General features: G+C 42.3%; 1 protein-coding gene across 8 annotated transcripts in view; it reads left to right on the forward strand.

Moving 5' to 3' along the window:
• The window catches only part of Hth (Meis homeobox homothorax), a 425,203-nt gene that overhangs the window by 128,168 nt on the left and 272,854 nt on the right, over positions 1-24,181 (forward strand). For all 8 annotated transcript variants that reach the window (XR_014440459.1, XM_083108981.1, XM_083108986.1 and 5 more), the window contains one exon: positions 22,449-22,578. Coding sequence is in view for 7 of the 8 variants with exons in the window: in XM_083108981.1 (XP_082965107.1) it covers positions 22,449-22,578 (130 nt within the window). In the remaining variant the exon portion in view is untranslated. The remainder of the gene's footprint in view (positions 1-22,448; positions 22,579-24,181) is intronic.

Here is a 24,181-nt window from a genome sequence, read left to right on the forward strand (position 1 = left end):
CCCACCATGGGTGATGCAGGCTGCGGCAAAGGGCAATCGTGTTGCGTCGAAACGTCGTCGTTCCAGTGGCTGTCATTCGGTCGTGACACCATCCCATGAAGATTAATCACTCTGCCCGAAACACTTTCGAATATGGATAGTTCCGTGAAACGCTTGTCATCGATGCATTCATATTCTTCTCGCATCTTTCTTCATTTTTTACGTGAAAACGATTACGAATCTTAAAGAAATTTTCATATTTTTTCGCAAATTAATTATTTAAACAAGATTTTGATACAATTTTTTAAATGCAAAAGTAAATAAATTTATAATATATGTATTCGATCAGATCTTAAATGCTGAATATATGTTTAAAATGATATTTACATAATTTTCACAAGAGTATTCGAGTCCATCCATAGATAACGAAATGGAGGTAAAGCGATCCGTTGAGTAGGTTTAGCTCTTAAACGACTGAGAATCCCTGAAAGGTTGATGCTTCTTGGTCCTACGAGAGGGAAAGTAAAGAGTCTCTAGTCAGCTGCTTTCTTTGCAAAATCAGCCCTACGGAACGGTAGCTAAGCTCGCCATTGAGGGGGGCCCTTCTGCCGTTTTAAATCGATTTGCCCAAGTTTTCCTCGGAGCAGGTACGACACGCGTTTCTGCAACATTCGTTGCACGGATCCCTGCATTTTTCGAACAGAAAAATAACTATCGCGGGTCGGAGCCCGGAAAATACGGAGAGAAATTGGAGCGAAGGGAGCAGCCCGGTACACAAACACACTGTTCCGCGCTATCGGCACGATGTTTAATGTTTCGGACTGTTTGAGCATAATATTTACACGAGACGGTCGCAGGATCTTAGATGGCTGCTTCCGGTTTACGCTCGAGCGCACGACCGTTCTTATCGGATCGAACACGTTTGCAAATAGTATCGCTCCTATACACACAAACGTCGCTCTCCATCTGCGCATTATCGTGTACCCGTAAATCAAACGCGCGTGTCGGTGTCGATCATCGGCTATAAATCATCGCGAGCGAGCGAAGGAAGAGACACGCGTGTTGTCTCCATTTATGACGCCAATTGTTAATTTCGCGCGAGATCTCCAATCTGGCAGATTTCTCGGAAGTAAGCACGCTCTCGATGAAAACGGGCAAAACGGAGCGATCGCGAGACACGCGGCTTACGTCACTCGTCGACGCGACGATTTTCCAGAGAAAAACGCGACGTTCTTCGCCAGGAATTACAATTTCCGCTTCGTACATCATCGCGGCGAGGAAAAAGAAGAGGGAAAAAATGATGCTGGCGATAAAACAAACGTAAAGCGGAATACCAGTCAGCCCTCTCTCTCGCCGACGTATGCATGCGTGTATTCGAGTCGACTCGTATGCGCGCGCTACCTACATACCTATCTACGACCAGCCTTCACCTACCGAGGCGGCCCGCACGTGAGGTAATGGTCGCGTGGTGCAATTACCCGGCGTGACTTGCATTCTGCACCCCACGGGTCGCGCTGACCTGATAGTTCTCTCTCGCGTCCATCACCTCCTTCGCCTCCCGCCTCCGTCGTCGTCGTCGTCGTCGTCGTCGTCATTGTCGTTACCATGGCGCTTCGTCGAGCGTGAATTTTCACATTCAGTCCCAGGACTGACATCGTCAACTTTTTCGGTCGATACTGTGTTGTAAATACCGGTCGACGTTTATCCAAATATCGCGGCTACGAATTCGCCTCCACGTGAATTCGCTCGACACGTGTCGCAAGTACACAATGACTAGACGCGTTAGTTTCTTTATGAGCGAGTGCTACGTGTGCTACTGTTATCGATTATGTGGAAACTTTCGGCACTTTTAATTTTATGCGACACATTTTTCGGAAATTGGAGTCGATTTTTAATAATTATCAACGTGAAGAAAATTGCGAATTTTGGCCATAATAATAGGATTAGCAGGAGGAAATTAAATTAAAAGCGACAAAGCAATGGTGTTGCGTGTTGCTTTTCACAATATTTGATAATATCTTAGCCTTTCTCTTTTTCCGATTTTGGTATCGCGATAATCGAATCTCTATAAAAGCCTTCGGAATCAGTTCCGATCGATTTCACGCGAAAATGTCGCTTTCATTGGCGCTAGCCGGGCAGGCGATAGAAAAAAAAGTATGCTCAAGAGCGACACTCGGGGGCTTACGTCGCGGAGAAACGAGCCGTCGTAAAGTTTATCGTCGTCGTTGTAGCGTCGAGGGGGGAACGAGGGTGAGGCGCGCATCTCGCCTTTGCTCGTGGATTGTCAAAATAGCCGATCTTTATGTCGTTTTTATAGCCGCTTACTCTCGCGGTCGTTACGAGCGTGAAATCCAAGCTCTTCCGGGGACAGCGGCCTCTTCCCGGGGACTCTTTTTTTTTCAAAAAGTCGCGTACACGGTCTCTCCGTTTGAACCGACGAGCGTTTTCCGTAGTGGGGAACTCTCGAGAACCCCGGAGACACATGGCGCGCAAACGATTGCGCGCCGGAGAAAGACTTTTACCCCACGGGGGGGCCCACGTGGTGGTTTCCTCGTCGGTGTATGCACACGTCCCGTCCCACGGAACCCGACGAAGCGAGGATCTCCGATTACGTTTTCCCGAGCGCAGAAGGGAAAATGCACCGTCGCCCTTATGGCGGAAAAGCGCTTTGGATTTTTGACGAGAAGCTCCGGTTACAGGCGTTCTCGATGTATATTTTCGAAAATGACGTTTTATCCCATAATTCTTAAAACTCTCATTTCGAGAATCGCTGGCAAAATTGCACGAATTTTCATTTATATATTTATCATTTATATTATATACATATGTGTTATTTAGATATTTATCTGTTTATTTTCGGAAGATATATTCCTTCGTTTTTTAAATCGTTATATTTGTTCCAGAGAGATTACGCTGACATTTATTTATACTTGAAAGTCATTTAAAAATTCCATCTTTATCGGGGACATGTAGTTAATCGTTATATATAGCCTCTTTTAATGACAAGAAATTTGAACACGAAAATTTGAAATGTTCCAACAAATTACACTATAATTACCCCATTTCTCTCTTGCATGTAGATAACACTCTGCATTATTTATTCTTATTTCGAAGACGACCGATCTATTATTATCGTGAAACGATTTATTATCGAGAGTAAATCCGTCTAATAGATGAGAATTGGAATAAATCAACGAGCTTCGAAAATCTATATTATCGAAAAAATATATAATTCAATTTAGAGCATTCCCAAATAATGAAATGTAACAAGACATTTTGACTTGAAAGATACTCGTATAAAATATTACATTTTTATATTAATAATTCTATAAACAGATATAATAAAAAAATTATACATATGTAAACTATTGTAAAAAATAATTTATCTATTTGCGTCATGTGAAAAGATTTCTCTCTGCATATTTGCAGACGATCGATGTAAAATGACGATAGCTATTCAGATCAGTCGGCTCGTTTACGGCGAGTTTCATCGTCGTCCGGCAAAAAACATTAAACACACGCAACGCATGAGATCCCAGGACAACTCTTCCGGAGAGCAGGTGTTCGCGACTTTCACTAAACTCTTTTTAAACGTTACCTCCACCATCCGGAACCCGTCGTATCCTAAACTTCTCGACTTGTGTTCCTCTTTTTTTTCCTCGAGACTGCGTTTCCGGCCTCGCTACGCCGCGCCGATCTCGCGCCAGACATCTTCTCTCGGCTTTTTTTTTCACGCTCGTTGCGCATAAAGAGCGACAAAAGGTGACACGAATGGCGGATGCTGACTCTCTACAATGTAGCCGGTAATAAAGCTCCGGCTCAATTATCTCGATGAATCTTCAATTAGAGGAACGCGACGCAGTTTTATGTTTATAACCATGCCAAGGAATAAACGCCCGATAATAAAGATCTCGATAGTCGACGAAAGAATGAAAGGGAGAGAGAGAGAGAGAAAGAGATGCTGATGAGAGAAGGATAGAGAGCATCATCCGAAAGCGGACACGACTGCCTTCGAGAACGAGCGTCGTCGGTGACCTCGTAAAATACTAAAATGGCCTAACAAACTCGCGATACGATTAGCACATTCGCGCGCTCGGTTAGATAAATGGATCGGAGATTGACACCAGCGAATGAAAGGCGAGGGCGAGGCGGACTATTTACGTGGCTTTGAAACGTTATAAATAACGTATAACACGGCTTACATCTACATTCTCTATGCATGCGACACTCGCCAACTACATCGTTATACGCGCATTCTTTTATCGACGTTTGTCTTTTCTTTATTTCTTTTTGTTTCTCTACAATCACGAGAACGCGCCCTTGTATCGTGACGCATGATCGTTCGTTTGATTGCGAGAGAGGAAGAGAGAAAGAGAGAGGAGAACGGGACGAAGGTGGACGCTCGATTGTACTACGCTAATCGAGAATTAATTAGGGTTTATGTGGCGCCGTAAACATTTATAACTTCTCGGGAGAAGGGAGACAGGTGTGTTTTATTCTTCGAGATCGACGCACGCGTGCCACCGACTAAAAGAGAGAGAATCGTTTATTGCTATTTCGATGTATATAAGATCCTTTCTCTAAATTAGAAGAGTGACAACTCGAAAATTCGACCAGATATATTTTATTCATGCTATTGACTTTATTAAGTTTATCAAATTCATAAAAAATTACAATTTTTTTCATTTTTCAATCTTGATCTCTTTACAGATTTCTTTTCCACATCAATATTATTGCTTTATATAGCATTTATGCAATTTGAAAAATAATAGTCTCGTGTTAATTTTTCCTCAAAAATAAAAATTACATAGCCAAACGATAATTTGAGAAACGGAAGAAAGTGCAAAGTCGCAAAGGACGTTGTCTTTTTTAAGTATTTAGGAGAATCAGATCGTGTGCACAACAGGTTGATCGATACCGTCTCTGGAATTATAAATGGACCTTATTTAGCGTTTTAACAAGCAATTGAAATCTGATGAATTTCTATTAATCCGATTGCCATGCCATCGTCATATTATGTACATCTAATTTTGAAGAATCGTGAAAATAATTTTGCGCTCTTTGGTACTTATTTATCGGATATCTATATCGCTTGTCGAGCGATATAGATCGAAAAACGTTTATTTACGTCTCTCTCTGAATTCCTCGTAAACAGATATGCACATTTTATAAGGTACTTCATTGTCTAGTTGATATTTATAAAGCAAGATATTAATTGATCGTGCAAACATATATCTATCTGGCTACAGCAGCTTAGCTTAACATCTTATACGGTTAAAACGAATAATTATATTCGCTCTGCGGTTTATCAAGCAAAGTTACTCTTACTTATTCACGTTTGAGCGCCGAGCTCGAAGCGGCACAGCTTCCAACCTCCGGTAAGTTTCACTTCATTTTACCGGACGATTACATCGTGAAATCAGCCTGGTGCGCTTCGCGCCTGATTAATGTAAACAACCGCGGATTCCCTTCGAGCAATTCCTTGCCATTCTGGGCCTCGAATCGTCGCTTATCCGAAGCGCGATTACGCGAAGCGAACCGGTTTCCCGTCTCCGGATCAAAAAAGCGAGCTTTTACATGCGAGAATTCACACCAAGATATTGCTTGGGCGCAATTTCGTATCGCGTGCATAGTGGTTTCGGAATCATCGGCCAATTCGAGATTGTATTTCATTTTTGAGATTGAGTAAAAAAATCTCATCTTCTCGCACATTTTTTTCTTTCTCTTCGCTCGCTCTTTTTTCTTTCGTTTAAGCGGATAAGTATGTTTATTAGAGCGACGAGCATCCAGTTCGTCGGTATTTGCATAGCGGAGATATAATTGGGTAGAGAAGGAGAGGAAGAGAAGTCGTGGAGCCGGAGCGCCGCTCTCTCTGCTGACTATGTGTCTTTGGATTATAAGCTGTTGCAACCGTATTTACGGTGAGGATCGACCGACTGTGATAAGGGATTGCGCAAGTTTGGCGCGGTAGCAAGGCGTCGCTAATCCGCCGTATATAAACGGTTCACGTGGCTCAACATCGTTGGCGTAAAGTTGCTTGAAACCTACTCATATCTCCTCTTTTTTTTTACTTCCGATGTACGAGGACATGATCGAATGTAATCCGTACAATATGTACCTCCATATGTATGTCACTCTTGGCAAACTAATAAATGATAAGTACGAGAGAAATCACGATATATGCTTTCTGAGATTTCTCTCTCGATGGATCTATCGGTTAGCATTCGAGAGAAAAACAGAAGGATTGCGATATGAAGGATCGCGTGTGCGTTAGAAGAGGACGGGTTGACGAGTCGCCATTGTAACTGGCGCGAGCGTAACTGGCATTCTCGGTTAAATGGGAATAGGCGATGGTTCGTTAGGCAGAGCAGTTTTTCAGGGCTCGCCCGGAGGTTTTTCAAGGCAGCTGCAGGGCGAGAAGGGACGCCTCTTGTTCACCGATCTTCCAGCTCGCTTCTACTCTCCTCGAATGCCCTCCTATACTCGCTCTTTCTTGCTTCACTCTCATCTCTCTGCCCGTTCCGCGACTACTCGACATATGGACGCACACGAAGAACGTCTCCTCCGTCGCACGCGAAAAAGGCCTCGGGAATCGTCTTCAAGATTCGCTTCCCTCGTTAAATGAACGAGAGACTTTGCATACCGCACAGCGAGTCGGCTTCTTCGTTCTCTCCTCCGGACCTTATCTTTGTGTCCTCCTCGTTCTTTCCCTCTCTCTCGTTATCCTACATGTTATCCTTCTCATCTTTTTTCATCTTTTGGAGGACGTGCATTGCTCGTTTGAGACGTTCCTAACGAGCGCATTCCTTTAGAGAGAAATTGAAATACCTCATTTATAAGAAAACAAATTTTGATACATTTTACAAGATCCGAAACAAAAAAAAAACAAAATAAATTTTACGATAGCAAAGCAGAGTTTTTTCGCACGAATTTTGTGACGGTTGATTCACCTTCGTGTCAAGAGCGGTGACCGGCTGCATCTTTCGGAAACGCACTCTTTACGTACGTTCAATCTTTGCTTCGTCTCTGCTGCGACCAAGCGTTACGTGTTGTCCGCCACCACCCGCACGCGTCACATTAGGCTCATTTTCCACACGCGGTTTTACACGCGCAGCAATTACAATAATAACAGGCCTCCGCGCCTTGTTCCGCGGCCGCGCGACCGACCGGTGCCCACTTACGCTCCGTAGACTCTGCTCGTTTTGCGAAATTGATTTAACATATTCATTAGTCTATGCAAATTGACGATACGTCGCGTCGCATTTTAGCGAGAGGTTTCCGTGTCTTCTTGGAGGATGCGGAGCCATCTCTTATCTTTCTCTTCTTCTCTTATTAATTATACTATTATTTTATTATTATATCTTCTCTTATATATTATGCTGTTATTGTTAATTAAATGTTAAGATTTTTATTCACTATTCCAAACTCGATTAAATCCGGTTTTATCTAATGTGGTTAGTAATTTTTACTTACGACACCTTTTTATTTTTTAAATATGTATAGATATAGCTTTTGCTATCTATTAAATTTCTTCTTATCTATTAAATTTCATCTCTCGGGAATTTCAAGAATCGTTTTCGGAATACAAGGCTCCCAAAGCGAGCCTATTTACAAGCGAAGAGTCGCAATCAATTCAGGTGCGTAGGTGTCGGAATATCTTCCGAGACGTCGGAATTTATCAAACTTACGAGCCTATGAAACTCGCGAAATCCTTCGCATTCCTATTGGTAGCCGAGAGAGTCACGACTTCGAAAAGAGTAAATGATTATTTCTTAATGGAAGAAGCGATAACGATGAGCGAATGGAGAAGAATTCCGGCGTGTTTTGAATCAACTCGACATCACGAGACCTCCACGAGTTGATCCACCGATGACTACTCTTTTGCTCGCGGTCGTTTATTAAATCGCTGCGGAAAGGATCATAAACGATCTCTTTGATGCCAGAAGACATATAATATTGTATAAAGAGATATTAAGTATCGCACGTTGTTCATACGTAACATCATGAAATGAAATAATCAGCAGCGGCGGCGCTTGCCTCGCGTCTTACATTTACATGCACGCGGACGCTCCTCGATTTATAATTTTAGCGCGTATGGCGAGAACACTTTGGAACGGCAGCGTCAACATCGTCCGCATCCATATGGCCGCGCCATCGGTACAACCGGACGTGTATAACGCGTCGAAATCATTACGTCGGCAGAGAGCGTGCCATTAAATCGTCATTACTCCGTCGCTGCTCGCCGTTTACACGGCGAGTCGTGCGCGTGCATCTTTTCGGTAACGATCGCATCCGTCGCGAGTCACCGTCGAGGGAAACGAGCTTTGTGAAATGGCCCCTTCAACCACCGGACTCGAATTGTTACGCTTTGATAGAGGTGTGAATGAAAAAAACGAAAGAATAACAGAAAAAAAAAAGAAAAAAACAGACTGACCCATCGCAACGTAATGACCGCGCTGTCATTTAGTCGTGGAATAACGCGGTCGATACAACGCGTCATCATTCGAACAAAACGCAGGACATTGACGATTTCGTACGGTCGGTTAATTTTGACGCCATAAGGTAATTTACCTTGACACTTTTATTTCATCCTGACACTCTGGTAGGAAACGTATTTTCCACCGTTTAATTCTTAAGTATGCTTCGTGCAATCCAAATGCGTCCATTCATTGCGCGCAATAATAATCATCTACGCATAAATTGTAATAAAAAAAATTATTCATTGCCGCTTCCTCTTTTTATAAAAACAGCCAAGCCAACGCAGCTCCGTTGTCGTACTTTGACAAAGTAACGCATTTGCATCATCGACCTTTGGAGTGCTTGGAATATTCCGTCGCAATGATCCGAGTCGTGCGTGCCACTCGTGCTCGCGGAACATTCTCGCTTGCTGATGCAAACTGTTTAACAAAAACCATCGAGAGAAAACTGCCGTCTCATGGTACATCGCGTCTATTCCGTCATAACACCCGCGGCTACGTTATGCCGCGAAAAAAGAGCTAACAAATCCTCCGAGGCATGCATACGCAAACACGTTGTCCACCCTAATCATATGTAGTATGTACCTCGAGTGAAAAAAAGGCACACGCGAAGCAAGCCACAAACGATATTGGCAAGCGTCGTGCACGCGCTCGTACACATCGAACGCATTATGTAATTCTATCGTCGTCACGCTCTGACGCTGTCCTAAATTGATGGACGTGTACACACGCCGATACCGTGTGTACCGATCTCTTTCATCGGACAGTTTGAAAAATCTTACGTTACGCATGCATTTCTTACGAGAGTCTCCGTCGTCGAGAGACTCATGAGCGACTTTTCACGTCGCGTCTCGACATTCGCGGAATTTAATTTTCAATTTTATCGAATGAGAAGAAATAAATGTTGATACATCGTGAGTTTGCGCGAGCACGTGATAACGTCAAGCATTAATTTCTATAACCACAACGAGGACGTTCTTCGACGAGGACTCGCGCAAAGAAAATTCTGGCTTGTATCATTAAGTACTCACTTGTCGCACAAGAGCTTCTTGAAATTTACCTTGGTCGAGGGAGTTTTTAGTCCGAGTAAACGATCTTTAACACGGGATTAGAAAAAAGGAAAGAAACAAGCACGAAGTCTGAAGGCGATGAAGCAGCGCTTTAAATCCTAAACGTACAATTGAATGCGGGCACATGTCGTCTATTATATCTAATACAATATCGCCCTTGCAAATCATTCAAGCTATCAAGCGTGCGTGTCGGTTAATCACGAATTAAGACGAAAGAATAGATTTTAAGAGAATGGATTTTAACGCGAAACTTTCATACACGTACAATTTAATGCAAAAGACCGGTCGAAGAGAGAAAAATCAGCTTGAAGTTCATCGAGGAATCCGTGACTCTGAAACAGTGCTCGATAAATCTGGGACACTTTATACATGACATGACACATATCGACAATTTCAATAACAATGTATGTTATCTGCTTTGTCATCGTTCCATCCCGTTCTCGCGCTTTCGTAACATGCCAAGTTGGTTAGAGCGCGAAGTAATTATCTACCGGCAATCTGCACGTTTATGACATAAATTTTCATTACTCCGGCGAGAGTGATTTATTGCAATGTTGAAGCATGAGCCGCCCACATGGTTCTTCCTTTTCATCACCGATGCACCGATCGGGAGTGCGCGCGCGCTCGTATCATTTCGCGTCTTTTTAATGAAACGCATTTCTGTCAGATGGTCGACGTAACGCACATTCGCGGGAGAGTGGCGAAAAAATATTTTCGGGTCCCGGGTAATGAGAGGGAATGTTAAAACGCCCGCAGTGCCGGGCCACTTAACTCTCCGGCGAGAAATTACGAAAGGCGATTCAGCTAAGTGAGGAACCTTCATGCGTGTACCTTATGTGGATCGTGTATCCGCTATCATCACGTTACATCACTCGATATTAAAGCAACATTAACGAACGTAGCGAGTAATGCTTTATTTCTGGCGGCATATTTTTAATGATGTAATAATATATCGAATGTTACGTTTTGACTCCGTAACTTTTTTTACGCGCGGTCGGTATTTCAATCTTCCCTCGAAACGAGGACAGCTATTCTTTGATCTCGAAGTAGAAAAAAAGCAATGTTACGTTCAAACATGTGTGAAATAATTTCTTGTTATCCCTACTTAGCCATTGAACGATATTAGCTGTTGTTATAGAGGTCGATCTTTCAAGTCTTTAAGTTAATTTCGAATCGCAGCGATGCTTTAATATAGCTGGGAGCCGAAGCAGATGTTTTCACTCGTGCCATACGCCTTTTCCTGGACGGGTGTATTTAATCAGGACTGTATCCAGGAAGCCGCGCAAGCATTTCTCGATGTCGAAAGCGGTTCGAGACGTGCGGTGGCGACGGGGCTCCAGGTGTCGGCCGGGAGTCTGCGACGAGGAACGCGCCGTAACTTCAGAGGAATCGCTCCAGACGGCGTTCAATAACCGGAAGTACATCACTCGACGCGCATCCGTCTCTACGCGTCCCCTAATTCCGCGTCGACTCGCCTCGTTGACGGGTGCTCTCTTCGTCTATCTCGCGGCCGATCCCTCGTCGCTCTTCTCAGTCTTTCGCCTCTCTCGTTACGTATATTCGCATTGTTACTCATATGCATATTGAAACTCACTTATATGCGCGTGCACGAATAGACAATTTGCACGATCGACGTACATCCCGTAATTAACTTCCGTTCTTGGTCTCTCTACGCGCGGCTGATTCGCGATCGGAGATACATCACTCGTGTTGCACGTTTATAGCCTTTTATCGCATTTAGACGCCACGTCATTTGCTAAACAAAGAACATTATCCAATAAAAAAACCTCCCGCACGCAACGCGAATTAGCGACATATCGCAATAATTATGGTTTATAACGGAAATTACATTTTACTTACATTATATTATGAATTCTTTCTCCTCCCGTGTCCGCTTTGTTTGCCGCCGCCTGTCATGACGAATATTAATGGTTTATTCTTGTCTAGCAAGTGCATATAATGAACATAAGCAAAATTTATGTCGAGTGAAATTATTTATGAATTTCCTTCTATTTAATTAACGTATTATCCAAAACATTTTGCGATATATTTATATTAAAATTTTCTCTTCAGAATCATTATTAACTGCATTCCTGCTAATTTGTTTTCACATAGAAATCGTTTTGCCCATTTAAATATTTATTATCGAAAATATCATCTTTATGTGCAAGAAATGATCGTACATGTACTTCTGATTTCCGAGGCTGGAAATCTCGATCGCTGATCGTCATTCCCCTTTTTTCTGCCACGCGCGCTCGTAAACGTTCCCAGCTTCGATAGAAACCGCTCTGGCTCTTATTTCCTCGGATATTGTTACGTCCTATATACGACGATATCGAGATATCGATATAGGATGATCAAAGTAGAAGATTCGCGGACGATAGTCATATTTTATAAAAAAAGACTTTATCATTCCTTACAATCATTATTTGGAAATAAAAAAAATATACGTATAATATAATTAAAACTTAGATACCGCTGAAATTTAAAAAAAAGTCACAAAATGTGAATGGAATATTTTTAAAAAATTTCATAAAATTATTTACTTGAAATTACAGTGATTGAATATAATATTATTGTATATGTACTATTTCATTATGTTTTGATATTTAATCACCCTCAGGAGAGTAATCAATCTTTTCTAATTGAGATTACATCCAAGAAGTAGCTCTCTTCAAACATGAAGAAACTGGGATTTCCTTAGCGCGAAGCAATCTTCTTGCAACACGTAACTTTACATCGTTGTAAACACAAAGTACCAGTGACTGATTTAGCTGGATACACATTTAATTAAACGTCACGTCGGGCCATAAATATAATCGTAATATGATAATTATACGGCGCCGATATGGGTCCTATCCGTTCTCTCTTGTAAAAGCATAACGGAGCATTAATGCCTGGATGTGGAAGAGGCAAGCGATCTATGGTCATTGTGGCTTCGAGACAAGAAGCCGACAAGAAGTGTAAAAGACTTCCCGTTAAGCTTGGGGTCCCAAGAGATCACAATGCAAGCCGTTCTCGATGACACGTCCATCTCCGCCACCTTCCCCTCGCGCGCTCGTGCCCTTGGTGCCCTATTTTATCTGTTTGACGGCAATTAAGATACGGCCGCGTCGTCGTTCACCGCCGTGACCGTTGCTCTGCGTCTTCCTGGCGTGTTTTACGGCCATTGTTTACACGCCATTCGTAAGTCTCGAATGGACACTTGAGAGGAAACGCGAGATGCCTAGCATGAGCCACGCTCGTATTGAGCTTCGCCCACGTCCAGCGAAGGAAAACGTTTTCTCGTGAAAAATGAGTAATGACTATAAGTAGTCATCGGGAAAGCTCGGTCCTCTCACCCTCGTATTTTAAGAAGCTCTTGGCAGATCTCGTACGATGTTTACAGATGTCGAGTAGTAGCTTTAAAATGCCACGTGAGAAATTATTCGTGATTTTTTCTCACGTTGTATTTGTATTTCTTTTTCACAGAGAACGTATACAGAGCTAAGAACTCGTAAACATGATCAGCGGAATGCTAATCGCAAATATCTGATGAACGCGAATTTTTCGTTTTATCAAAGGATTCTTTTCTCTCCTTTGCACAGGTGCGAGTCCTGCGGATTCCTTTATTCGTATGACAGCACTTTCGCACCCTTACACCATAGACGTAAAAATAAATATATACAGACACGACTAGCGATGTAATAATAGCGTGACGTGCGAGAGAATGTGTTGCGTGTTTCGAATGACAGACGTAAGGACAGGAGGTGAGCGAGCAAACCCCCGTGCTCCCCTTCCGACACTCCCCTTTTAAAAACCATTTCCTGCTAACGACCGTGGCTGCTTTCTGCCTATGGCGATCGTGTTGACTCGCCTGATCTGACGGAATCGTTACGGAAGTTTGCGGATTGCGTAGCCAGAGAGATACTTTATTCTCTTCTGATGTTCCTTTCAAAGATTTTAAAAAATCTCTCGATCGTTTTCTTATACTTAAGTGATCTCTAAAAATTATTCGAGACCAATATATACACGTACGGAATCACAGATGGAAAAATGATTATTCTGCATTTATACAAATCATATTTTTAAATAATTTTTTTCTAAATATATAGAGGAAGAGGGAAAAATATTCCGATAATTAATCGCTGTCACAGTCTCTTTTGTCTGCGGTTCCGGAAGTTGATATCACTTAAAGACCAATTTGTGCGCAAATCGAGGGTGAAATATCGTTCGCACGTTGATCTATTCATTGACGCCCAACGTTGTGTGGTCAACGTCGAACGCGGACAGTTCTGGACCAACTCCTCTCTTCCTGTATGCCGGCAATAGAAACAGCATCACTCGAACTCGAGCGTTTGATTGCACGCGTTATTATTAGCGTGCTTCTCCAACGACTACCGTGTCTCATTATATGACGCGTTGCTCCATCGTAGTAACCAACCATATGAGCGAATAATGATCGATCGTCGATGCGTATCTCGCGGCACGTGCCTTGCCCATATTGTTTATGTCCTAAGTTAATACACGTATTAATTAATTATATCATAGCAATTTATTACCATTTATTTATGAGACGTTAATCTTCTCTCTTTATAAATTATATTCTATGCTTATAATTTCATAAATTTTTAAACTGTATTTATAATAATGTCGATAAATGTGAGAACTGTGTAAGATGAATTTATTTAAAAAGAAAATACTTAAGAATATTATCGCAAGAAATTCCCAACCAGGAGAGCTGCACTTTTGTCGCACGCGCTTGCCTTCGATTCGCATTTTACATTTACGTCTGTCAAGAATGATATCGTTTGAATTTGCCGGCGACGGGGATATCTTTGCGGATTCTTCTATTTTTCAACACTCGTGGGACGCATGTACGTGGATTGCGCGTGTTTTCCTTTCACGTTTTTCTTCAACGGACCATCCGGATGGAGCTAAGCTTTCGCAAGAATTTGCGTCGCACGGAATGCGATTAAATATGCAGGCATTTTATGGGTATGTTTTTATGGATGTCCGTGCTCCGAGAAAGAGAGACGCACAATTCTTTGACGCTGCTCGCGATGCGGGCGTAGCAATTGTATCCATACGCGTGTCGCGGATTTTCCAATTCGTCTTTCGCGTCTTTGAATTGAATTTACGAAATCACATTGTCCAAAACTGCCAGTATTAACTTGGATTATACGTCATCCATGTTAGATTTTTATTCCGTTCTTCGAAGACGAAGAGTTTTAAATTCTTGAAGGGGAAAAAATATATTACCTGGCTTATTTTCTTCCAGATTAATTTTTTTCTATTATTTGCATTTGCGATAGTCATTTGTACACGATTAAATGTGTTACACGTCATATTCGTGATCCCGACTAACGTTACTGTCGACTCGAAACGTCTCCACGGTGAAACGTTTCGGTGGGTTTTAGGTCGAGTATCGTCGCTGTCAATACGTCCCTTCCTCGTTCATGTGCGTGCCGTATGCGTGCTGTAGTGTGTGTCACGCGATGCCTGTGCGAACGCGTTAACATATGTGGGCAGAGTGGCCGCTATCAAGGCTTCGTCCGTCCGGTTCATCTCTCTCTCTCCCCCATGAACAGTGGTTCTCACGAATAGTTGATGGTTTGCATCTTTATACAATGTAGATTTCAAAATGAAGAATCCTGAAATTTTTCTTGAAAGCATTATACTATCGGTATAAAATCAAAATTTTCTGATCGTTGTATATTTTGTCAAACAAACTTGGGATTAGATTAATTTTTATTTAATATGGAACAGGTTCATTACAACAGTCAATTCATCAAAATAATAAGTTTCACGGTGAAGGTTCTCGCCGGTCAAGGAACATTAATGTCTCTCGTTTCTTTTGCGCGCGATGCTCGCGAATCCTCGATTATTTTTCGCGCTAATGAACGTATATATACACACGGTCGGGGCTGGGTGTCACTGTCCGCACTTAATGCGATTGCAGTTCACGATAAGATGCTGCCTCTTGGCAATCGTTAGCGTCGCTTTCGCCCCGCTCGCTTATCCTACACGCACGCGCTACCCTCGAAGTGCGTGTGCGTGCAAATTTGCTCTCGAACTTATTAAAATCGCTCTCGTTGTGGTCGCTCTACCCTTGACCTTGAACTTTAACCATTTGAAATGCAAACTCATCTCGCCGATTCCTAATTAGCGTCGTATCGCGGCAAAACCTGCTGGACAAAAACGTAATTTTATATTTAAAAAATTGGAAGTGAATGTTTGGGATAAGATAACGTCACATTAATACAATATCGTATATGGCGGTTAGTCGAGTTTGCGCTGGCTCCGAATATCGGTGAGAAGAACGGACGTACGTCACTAACGTGTACGAGAGACCGGGAAGAAAAGAGGCATAAGAAACAGCGAGAGATGGAGCGGAAGAGAAGAAGGGAGGAGCAAGGCTGACGAGGCCAGTCTTATCCCGAGGGAGCGGAGGCAACATGGGAAACCAATTAGCCGAGGAACGCCGCCACCGTGCCGCTAGATACGAAGCGGGTTCGATAGTATCCACCCGCCGACCGTTGCTGCCGGTTTCGACCGTGTTGTTGCCGGTACGTTGCCGTTATCGCCGGCACCCGCAAACCATGGACCATCCTTCAGCGACATTCAACCCCAAGTGGCAAGATCGACGGTGCATGGGAATTAAAATCCTGCCGCCTTCGGCAACGTCTCGAGATATCGCGTAGAATGCGAGAAAATTATCTTACGTTTTTGTCTTCTCTTGTCCGCCTTTTTTTACAATATTATATCGTCGTACAAACAGATGTGTCCTCTAATACAACACAATATATGAGAGATGCAAAATGCAATCTTGCGGCTAGTCCGTCTGGTAATCATGCGAATCAGTCTGGATACGCTTTCAACATTTTGGATAATTCTTTTGATCTCTAAATGACATTGAATCGAATATTAATATTAATATTAATATGACGTTGACATGAATAAGAAATTCTTACGAAAATTATTTAACATAGCGTTGAATAATCTTATGTGATTTCATAGAAATGTACACAATGCAATTTTACATAAACACAATGTGTGTCTCTATTTTATTACTTTAATTTATATAAATTTTATTAATTGTATAAAATGACATAAAATTTTGAAAGAATAAGAGGCGCGTATTCTTGGGTTAATTTCCGAAAATGTAACGGATTCATCCTCGACGAATTTCTCGTCCGATATTTCATATTACCGCGTTCTAAATCTCGAGGATTCGAAGGAGGTTGTTCGTCAGCGCGGATCATCTACGGCGCGCTGCCGGTTTTTCATAGTCGCGGCGGTTTTTTGAGATAGACGATCATTTGGGAGTCTAATTTATACGGCGGTTAAATTAAAATGACCGCGGCGGCGGCGAAACGAGAGAGGTGGACGCATCTGCAAATCTCCATCAAGTCCGAGAGAACGGCAGACGAGGGCAAGCGAGATGGTAAGCATGTGAAAGAACGAAAGGCAGGCACTGTATATACAGAGCCGGGAAGTCGAGAGGCTCTTACGTGAAGAGAGGAGGAGGTACAGGGAGTACCTTGAGAGAGAGAAGGGACTATGTCGTGATTAGGGAGGAATGTTGATTAGATCCATCAGCTGGTCGAGTACAGGCCCTTCCTTCTCGCTGGACCTTTTGCCTCTTAAATATCCCTTCCCCTCTCGCGTCTTTCTGACCTAAACTCGGTTCTGTTCCCGTAGACGTACAGTTCCTGTTCCCGAACTGAATTCATCGCACGCTCCTTCTTCTCTTCACGATGCTGAAATTATTATCCTAAAGAGATTACACGTACGAGATATTAATTATACAATTTTAATTGTATATAAAGTAGAAATTAAATCTAATTATATGCAAAAAAATAGTATAATTAAAGTTATATATATTATACATCTATACATTATCATATATATCATTTCATATACATTACAATATAAGTGTATTTTTTCTACTAGGTTTAAGTCCGTTGCGATAAGGGAGAAGCATAATGTGTTTTTACCGTTAGAAATAATACTAAATATTCGATAAAAAATCGATATCGCAAATATCTCGAATTTTACGGTGTACAGGAGTCTAGTGTTTTGATATCTGGAATCGAAACCCGTTTTTGTAGCGAACACGTTTCCGATAACACGCGCCAATAGCAACAGCCAAAAGCGATGGATGCAGTAGGAGTCGTAAAAGCAACAGCACGAATCTGGGCTTGGTTTTATTGACACAACGCGCCAAATACCCGGATTCCATATTTATGACTGACCGGTCGTCTTCCTTAAAGTATCGCTCACTCGTGCATTCATTCCGTGAAAGGAAACGGACGCTGGCCGAAGCTCCAAAACAGGCTGCTGCCCCGTCCCGTTCTTTCTTTCATCTCACAGTCGTCATAAATTTGTTTCGTTTATATGAGCGTTTTAAAATCATTCCTCAGTCAGGTGGTACATCTTGTTAAAATTTGAACTCGTGGTTATTTAATCGCTCGAATCTTGTGGCTATTGTTAGGCAGGCCTCTAAAATCCCACCTACCACACGTTTTTTGTGCTCCTTTACTCTATAAATCCGTTATCATTATATAGCACTTTAACTCGAATTTGATTGATGAAGGGAAAATATCCTTCCTAATCAAAGTGATTCGAATACACGAGATATTTTATTTGGTGTACTAAAGATATTTTATTCCATTTCTAAGATGAAACTGATAAAAATTATCACAACAATTTTGTGATTTGAACAATTTTCCGATTTTCTCTTTATGGATACTTTAAAAGCGCTCTAAGTCGACGTTATATCCCTTCGGGGCAAATAACCCAGTTACCTTGAGAATCCATCTCGGACACGTCTCGTTTAGTTCGTGGCTGGATGACTGCGATGATATTCCATTACGAAGGAAATGTAAATATAATTGTAGCGTGCTGACATAACGGTAAGATAATCCGCCGAGCGGAGGCGCTGCCACTGCAATAAATCGTAATTTATGATCCCTATACGCCCGCCAGTATTGCCGAGAAATTCAAGACTACACGGACAGACTAGGAGCCTCCTCTCTTTCTCTTTCTTCGGAGTCTATCACTCCGTCTCCTTTTCACCCGTTCTCTCTCGCGTTCGTTTCTGCCCGTTCTCACTCCGCTCTGTGGGACGATTAAGAAGTCAGAGACTTTAGATCTGGGTCCAGTCGATGGGCATGCTTACACAATGTGCTGCCTTGCCTCCATAATCTATCCGTCTCTATCTAGTCATTCTGTCGATCTCTCTTCTACTTCGACCGTTAGTTTTCTCCGTCTTTATCGCATCTATTCGCCTCGTTTATGTCTTGTTCTCTTAGCCTCCTCTCGAGCGTTCTTGAGCACCAATAAATTAATTGCAGAGATTTACGTATCTCGCCCGTAAACCAGTCAGCGAGACTAATGCCGGCTTCTAATTACATAATTATATGGCATTACGTTACACCGCGGCCAATTAATACATGCGTACGATAATTTTAAAGCGCGATTCGCGAGATTAAATTGCGTATCTTCGCGATCTCGCGCGATTCCGCTCCAAAATGCGATTCATGCTCTAGATCACCTAATACGCGCGCGATACATGCGTACATCTGTGTACACCGCTTCGATGAGCGATCGTAATTTATCGTCCGCCAGGATGACAGCAGTAAACGCGCGTCGGCAGTGCTTTATGGCGGATATTAAAAGCGATTCCCGATTCCAATCGCTTACACTTGCACGCGGCGGTCCTTATGAAATATTACGCATTCTACGAGACATTTCGTAACGTAATAATGGCTTTAACTATGCCGGAAGTCAAGGCGCAAATCGATATTATCTAACGTTGTGTCGCTCTTCGAGAAATCGAGTTTTCGTTCTTCGCCCATATAGAAGTCGCAAATCGTTCGTTCGAAGGGTTTCTCGATGACTATTGCTTCCTCTCGAGGACGTATTCTCAGGGTCTAGAAAAGACGTTCTTACCCGACGAGAAGGGAACGTACGGTATGGACGAGCGGGGGTGGAATATGAGATGCGGGCAACTGATTTATTTAAGGGGCAGGCCAGACATCCGGTTTGTCGAATTACACTTTAAGAGTGCCCATAGTAGACGGACTGGCATATACAGACAGAGACGGACGGCGGGATGGACGTGCGAGCGAGAGACAACAACGTGAAACGAGAGCGCGTAGCACGTCGACCCGTTAACCCGTTTATCATTGCATCGACACGAGTCACGGTGGACCCTACTGGCCACTTAAAAAACGGCGATTCAGTCTTTAGTAGGAAGTGACGTCAGTTTTAGAGGTACACCGTGAGCCACATTCATACGCGACGTAAATCCCTGCGACTGTTTTTATCGAACGATTGAAAGCTATCGAAAGGATGAGGGCGACTTGATGAGCGTATTCATGAGATCCCTTAATAATTATCGTTAAAATTGAGTTAAAATAGTCATCCCAGGATTCTAAGATAAAATAAAATTTGAGCATGTAAAAAAGAATTGTTTAAAAATTGCTGCAGCGCATTAAGAACCATGCAAGAATTAGACACAGTCGAATTCTTCGAGAGAATCTCATTGAAAATATCGTCCGGCCAATTATTGCGATAATAAATTTATTTACGATCTAAAGATCATCCGCCTAGTCGACCATGATCCCTCGTTTTACGTTGGGTGCCAGTAGGAAGCGGACCGGCGACGACCGATGCATTATTAATGTCCCCCTTAGTCGTTCGTTACCACTCTCGTGTATTTACTTGCTCGTGCAATCTATAAGCCCTGCAGTCCCTGAGCAAATAGTCATTCAAGGATCGTGAGCGATTAGTCAAATCAGAGTCAAGACTTTTGATTTTACCTGTGCCTTGTGTTTCTGCTTGAGATTTCCTGATAAGAAAAAATTTCGAGATGTCTTTTTTCCTAAATTTAGCTTTTAATTTAGTAACTTTTAAATTGATATGGTAATTCTCTTTTGAGGTTTTATAAATATTTTTTTTTTTAAAAGATGATAAAGAAGAGATATTTAAAAAGTACATCCAACAGTAAAAAGCAAAAACGTTTTCTTGTCTTTTTATTTGTCCCGACAAGTGACAATATGCAATTATAATTGTTTAACGTTGTTTACTTATCGTTCTTTACATCTCGTTCCTTAAATGTTGCTGAATGTTTGTCCACGATGGTTCGTACAAAGCAGTAAATTCACGTGACATGTCTCCACGTCAGCAGAGATCTAGAGTTGACCGTGTAACGATTTCAGGCGAGATACGAGAGCAGGCAATCGAGAGAGGGAGTCGGTACATTATCGCCAAGATGACGCCTATGACAGCATGTGGGAGTAGCTGTCACTCATTGTTGCCTGGCCAGACGTGATATATCCAGATATTTCGCTTCGTGATATTGAGAGATTCGCTCGCTTCAAATTCTTACCCTTCGACCCGCGACGGGATCAATAAACTGGCACGTGCAAATGCGATTTTTTTCACGACGATTTCGATAAAAAGTACGAAAAGTTGCTTTCGAACAGATGACTATTTTTCGAAGAACGCGTCGCGCATGGTCAGAAAAAATTCGATGCTCGAAAAATAAAGCCAATGACCCTGAAGATCAGCCAGTCCGTTCATCGTACGATCGTTATGAGGAATCATTCAATGAATATCCTCTTACGCCTTCCATCTCGCGGCTGTAATAACACTTTGAAGCACGTCAATGAGGAGCGGCAAATTGCCTTAGATTGATCTACGATTTGTTGTTCGTATACCATCAAGTAATTCATGGCAAGAGAAGAAAGTTTACTGAACTCGCGGACATTTTTTCCCTCGCGTTTCAGATGGAAAATTCCGACGAAGTACGCAGAGACAATACTATAATAATTTAGAATATTTTCTCCTTCTTTTCACTCTCATCAGCCATTTCTTTGCGAAACTAACCACGTATTTATGGACGCCGCTGTACATTACCGCGGATTCGTCTCGTTTCTATCCTCCTACGGCGATGAGGATTCTATACGAACGTCATTATCACACGGCTACACCTGCGGAATAAACGATGGAATATTTTACGGTAGACATTCGTCGCGCGCTCCCAGCAAACTCGTTGATTCGTAAGTCGTGCGCGTCCCGCTGGGCTATCTCGAATCATTTAAGTATGCCGGCAGCATTTTCGTGAGATACGTGTGCTCCGTCTTTAATCGAGATCGAAAACAGCTCGACGCGCGGTCATCGATGGATCTTGTATACGGGATGTCTGTGAGAAAATGCAAAAATTTCTTTTAAGAGTCAGAAGGTTTGAATGAAAAGAATAATTAAAATTAATCATTGACGTACGTTCTATTTTACGATACACTATTTTGGAGCATTTATTAATATCAGAGATCGTATGTATCGTACCATCAATTTAAATGGTAAATGTATTACATATATATTTGATTGAGATTATATGAAATTAATTATTTCTCTTTCCTGAGCGTATACCAAAATAGTATATCGTAAATGGCCATTAATACTCTGGTTCTCCGTCTCATAATTAATTCAAGTAAGCTATCAATCGAATTGAATGTTTTTCTCAAACGTGGTCCTCAATTGTACCTGTAGTGATTGAAAGAATATCCAAAGACATCGTGTATGCACGTGCGTGTCCAGCGTGAAACGCTCGAAAAAATTCCTAACGCACGTTGGCGTGACACGCGCTTCACAAGCCGGAAACTTTTTTACTTGCACGAAAGAAGATTATTAAAGGCGAAAATAATACATATAGACATATGATATGATTTCACGATAAACAGTGGTGGATTGTAAGACTACTATGTATTTTTAAATTTTTACACTTGACAATCACAATATATGATGTACTACACGATATCCATGTAATATTAATATCAGCAAAGAGATTTTTTTTATATGAAAAATATTTTTTATATGAAAACAAAGAGAAACCATTAACGAAATTAATTCGTGATTTCTTTTTACGTTACAGAGGCCACCTTCTTCGTCGCTTTCGTACCCTGGCGCGGGTGCTAACGACGATGCGCGTAGTCCCGGAAGTGGCGGTACACCCGGACCCCTCAGCCAGCAAGCGCCAGCCAGTCTGGATTCATCGGACCCCGGTAAGTCTTTACGTTATATATAAGTGAAAACTGCAAAGAATAATATTATGAAAATACAATTTTGTTTCGCATTATTTAAAATGCATAATTTTTTAACGGGGAACGCAGTAGTTTATCTGTAACAATTTAATGGCAAGTCTGAAAGTTATGTTGGATCGCAAATACAGGCGCGCGTAAATGACAAGCTACAAGGAATTTTCGGATCGATCGGTCGTGGCGAATCGATCCGTGGGGCCTAAAGTAGGTCTCTTTTACGTCCAAGCACGACTCGCGCGGGTGACGATGGTTGAGGCGGGCTAATGACAATATCACGCGACGAGCAACGAGTTGATGACAATCAAGACGCGCGCGGCCAGCCGGGACCCCACGGTCCTTTTACACGCCCTTCAAATTTTACGAACACGGCCGTCTACACCATCAAACTCGCGGCAACGCCACCGTCGAGGCTAATGAGCAGTCGGTCGCATTGGCGTAGTCACAGAAAATATAGCGAAGAATAATTCATCGTATCTCTAATTTCATTGCTTCGAGAAATTCATGTTATTTTCAAAGACATATAGACGCGATACAAGATCATTCTTTTGATGACACATATTTATATAGCTAACTTCTCGTTCGTTATATTTATTTCCAATATGATGAGATGAGAAATATATTTTTCTATGTACTTTCCGCGATTTATTAGGCTGTTGGAGCGCGCAATAACGAGAATGTATATCCGTCGACAATATCGAACGACAAGTTCGATAGCGACGAATAAGCCTTGCCAGTGGCTCGACCGGGTTCAGTCAGTTATCGGAGGGTATACAAGTTCACGACATCATCCCATAAAGATTCATTAAGGTCCGCCGTCTCTATACTCGTTCTGTCGTGCCAACATTATAGCGCCGCGTGGCATGCCATTTCGGCCAAGCGTGCACGCACATATATACGTACACGCGGGTGAGGAACAAAACAGTTGATCAATAACAATCATAAACACGACGACCAAGCGAGAGGAAGACACGACCACCGATAATCGGAGAGAAAGAGAGAGAAGCGGGACTAGATGAAAATAATGAATGGTAGCTCTCGCTCATGGTAATGCTCAAGTTAAGAAGCAGTCGCTGCATCTCCTCATTGTTGCCGTTGTAATATCCGACGATGCAAATGGAGCGTGCAACGGCCGCTTTCGTGACGAGATACGCATCTGTCGAGCGAGATTTGTCGCGGAAAAATGTTGTCGAGGACCTCGTGCGAGTTTCTTGCAGTCGCGCGATCTTTCTCTCTATCGTTTTAATTTCACCAATCGCTTAGACGTACAAGTTCGCGGCTCTAATCTAAGGTGAATGGCCTAATTGCTCGTTTCGATTATGCGCCGGTAATGGGTACGTAAATATAAGTGGTCCGAATAGAAATTAGTGTCTTTGAAAGCAAGCTGAGAACTGAAACGTATGATCAGATTATTTCGAACATCGCTAGTTGAAAAGAAAATGTAAAGAAGAAGTATGTTAAATATAGGACACAATCTTTCTGCTAGCTGCAAATTGTATATTGGGACCGACTCTCGTTCCCAAGTAATGATATCGTCTAATGGAAATGTCGCGTGCCGATGGTATTTACG

This window comes from Camponotus vicinus, unplaced genomic scaffold, assembly GCF_025532165.1.
Source record: "Camponotus vicinus isolate PSW18456_S1 unplaced genomic scaffold, iyCamVici1.0 SCAF_9, whole genome shotgun sequence".
NCBI classification, from domain to species: Eukaryota; Metazoa; Arthropoda; class Insecta; order Hymenoptera; family Formicidae; genus Camponotus; species Camponotus vicinus.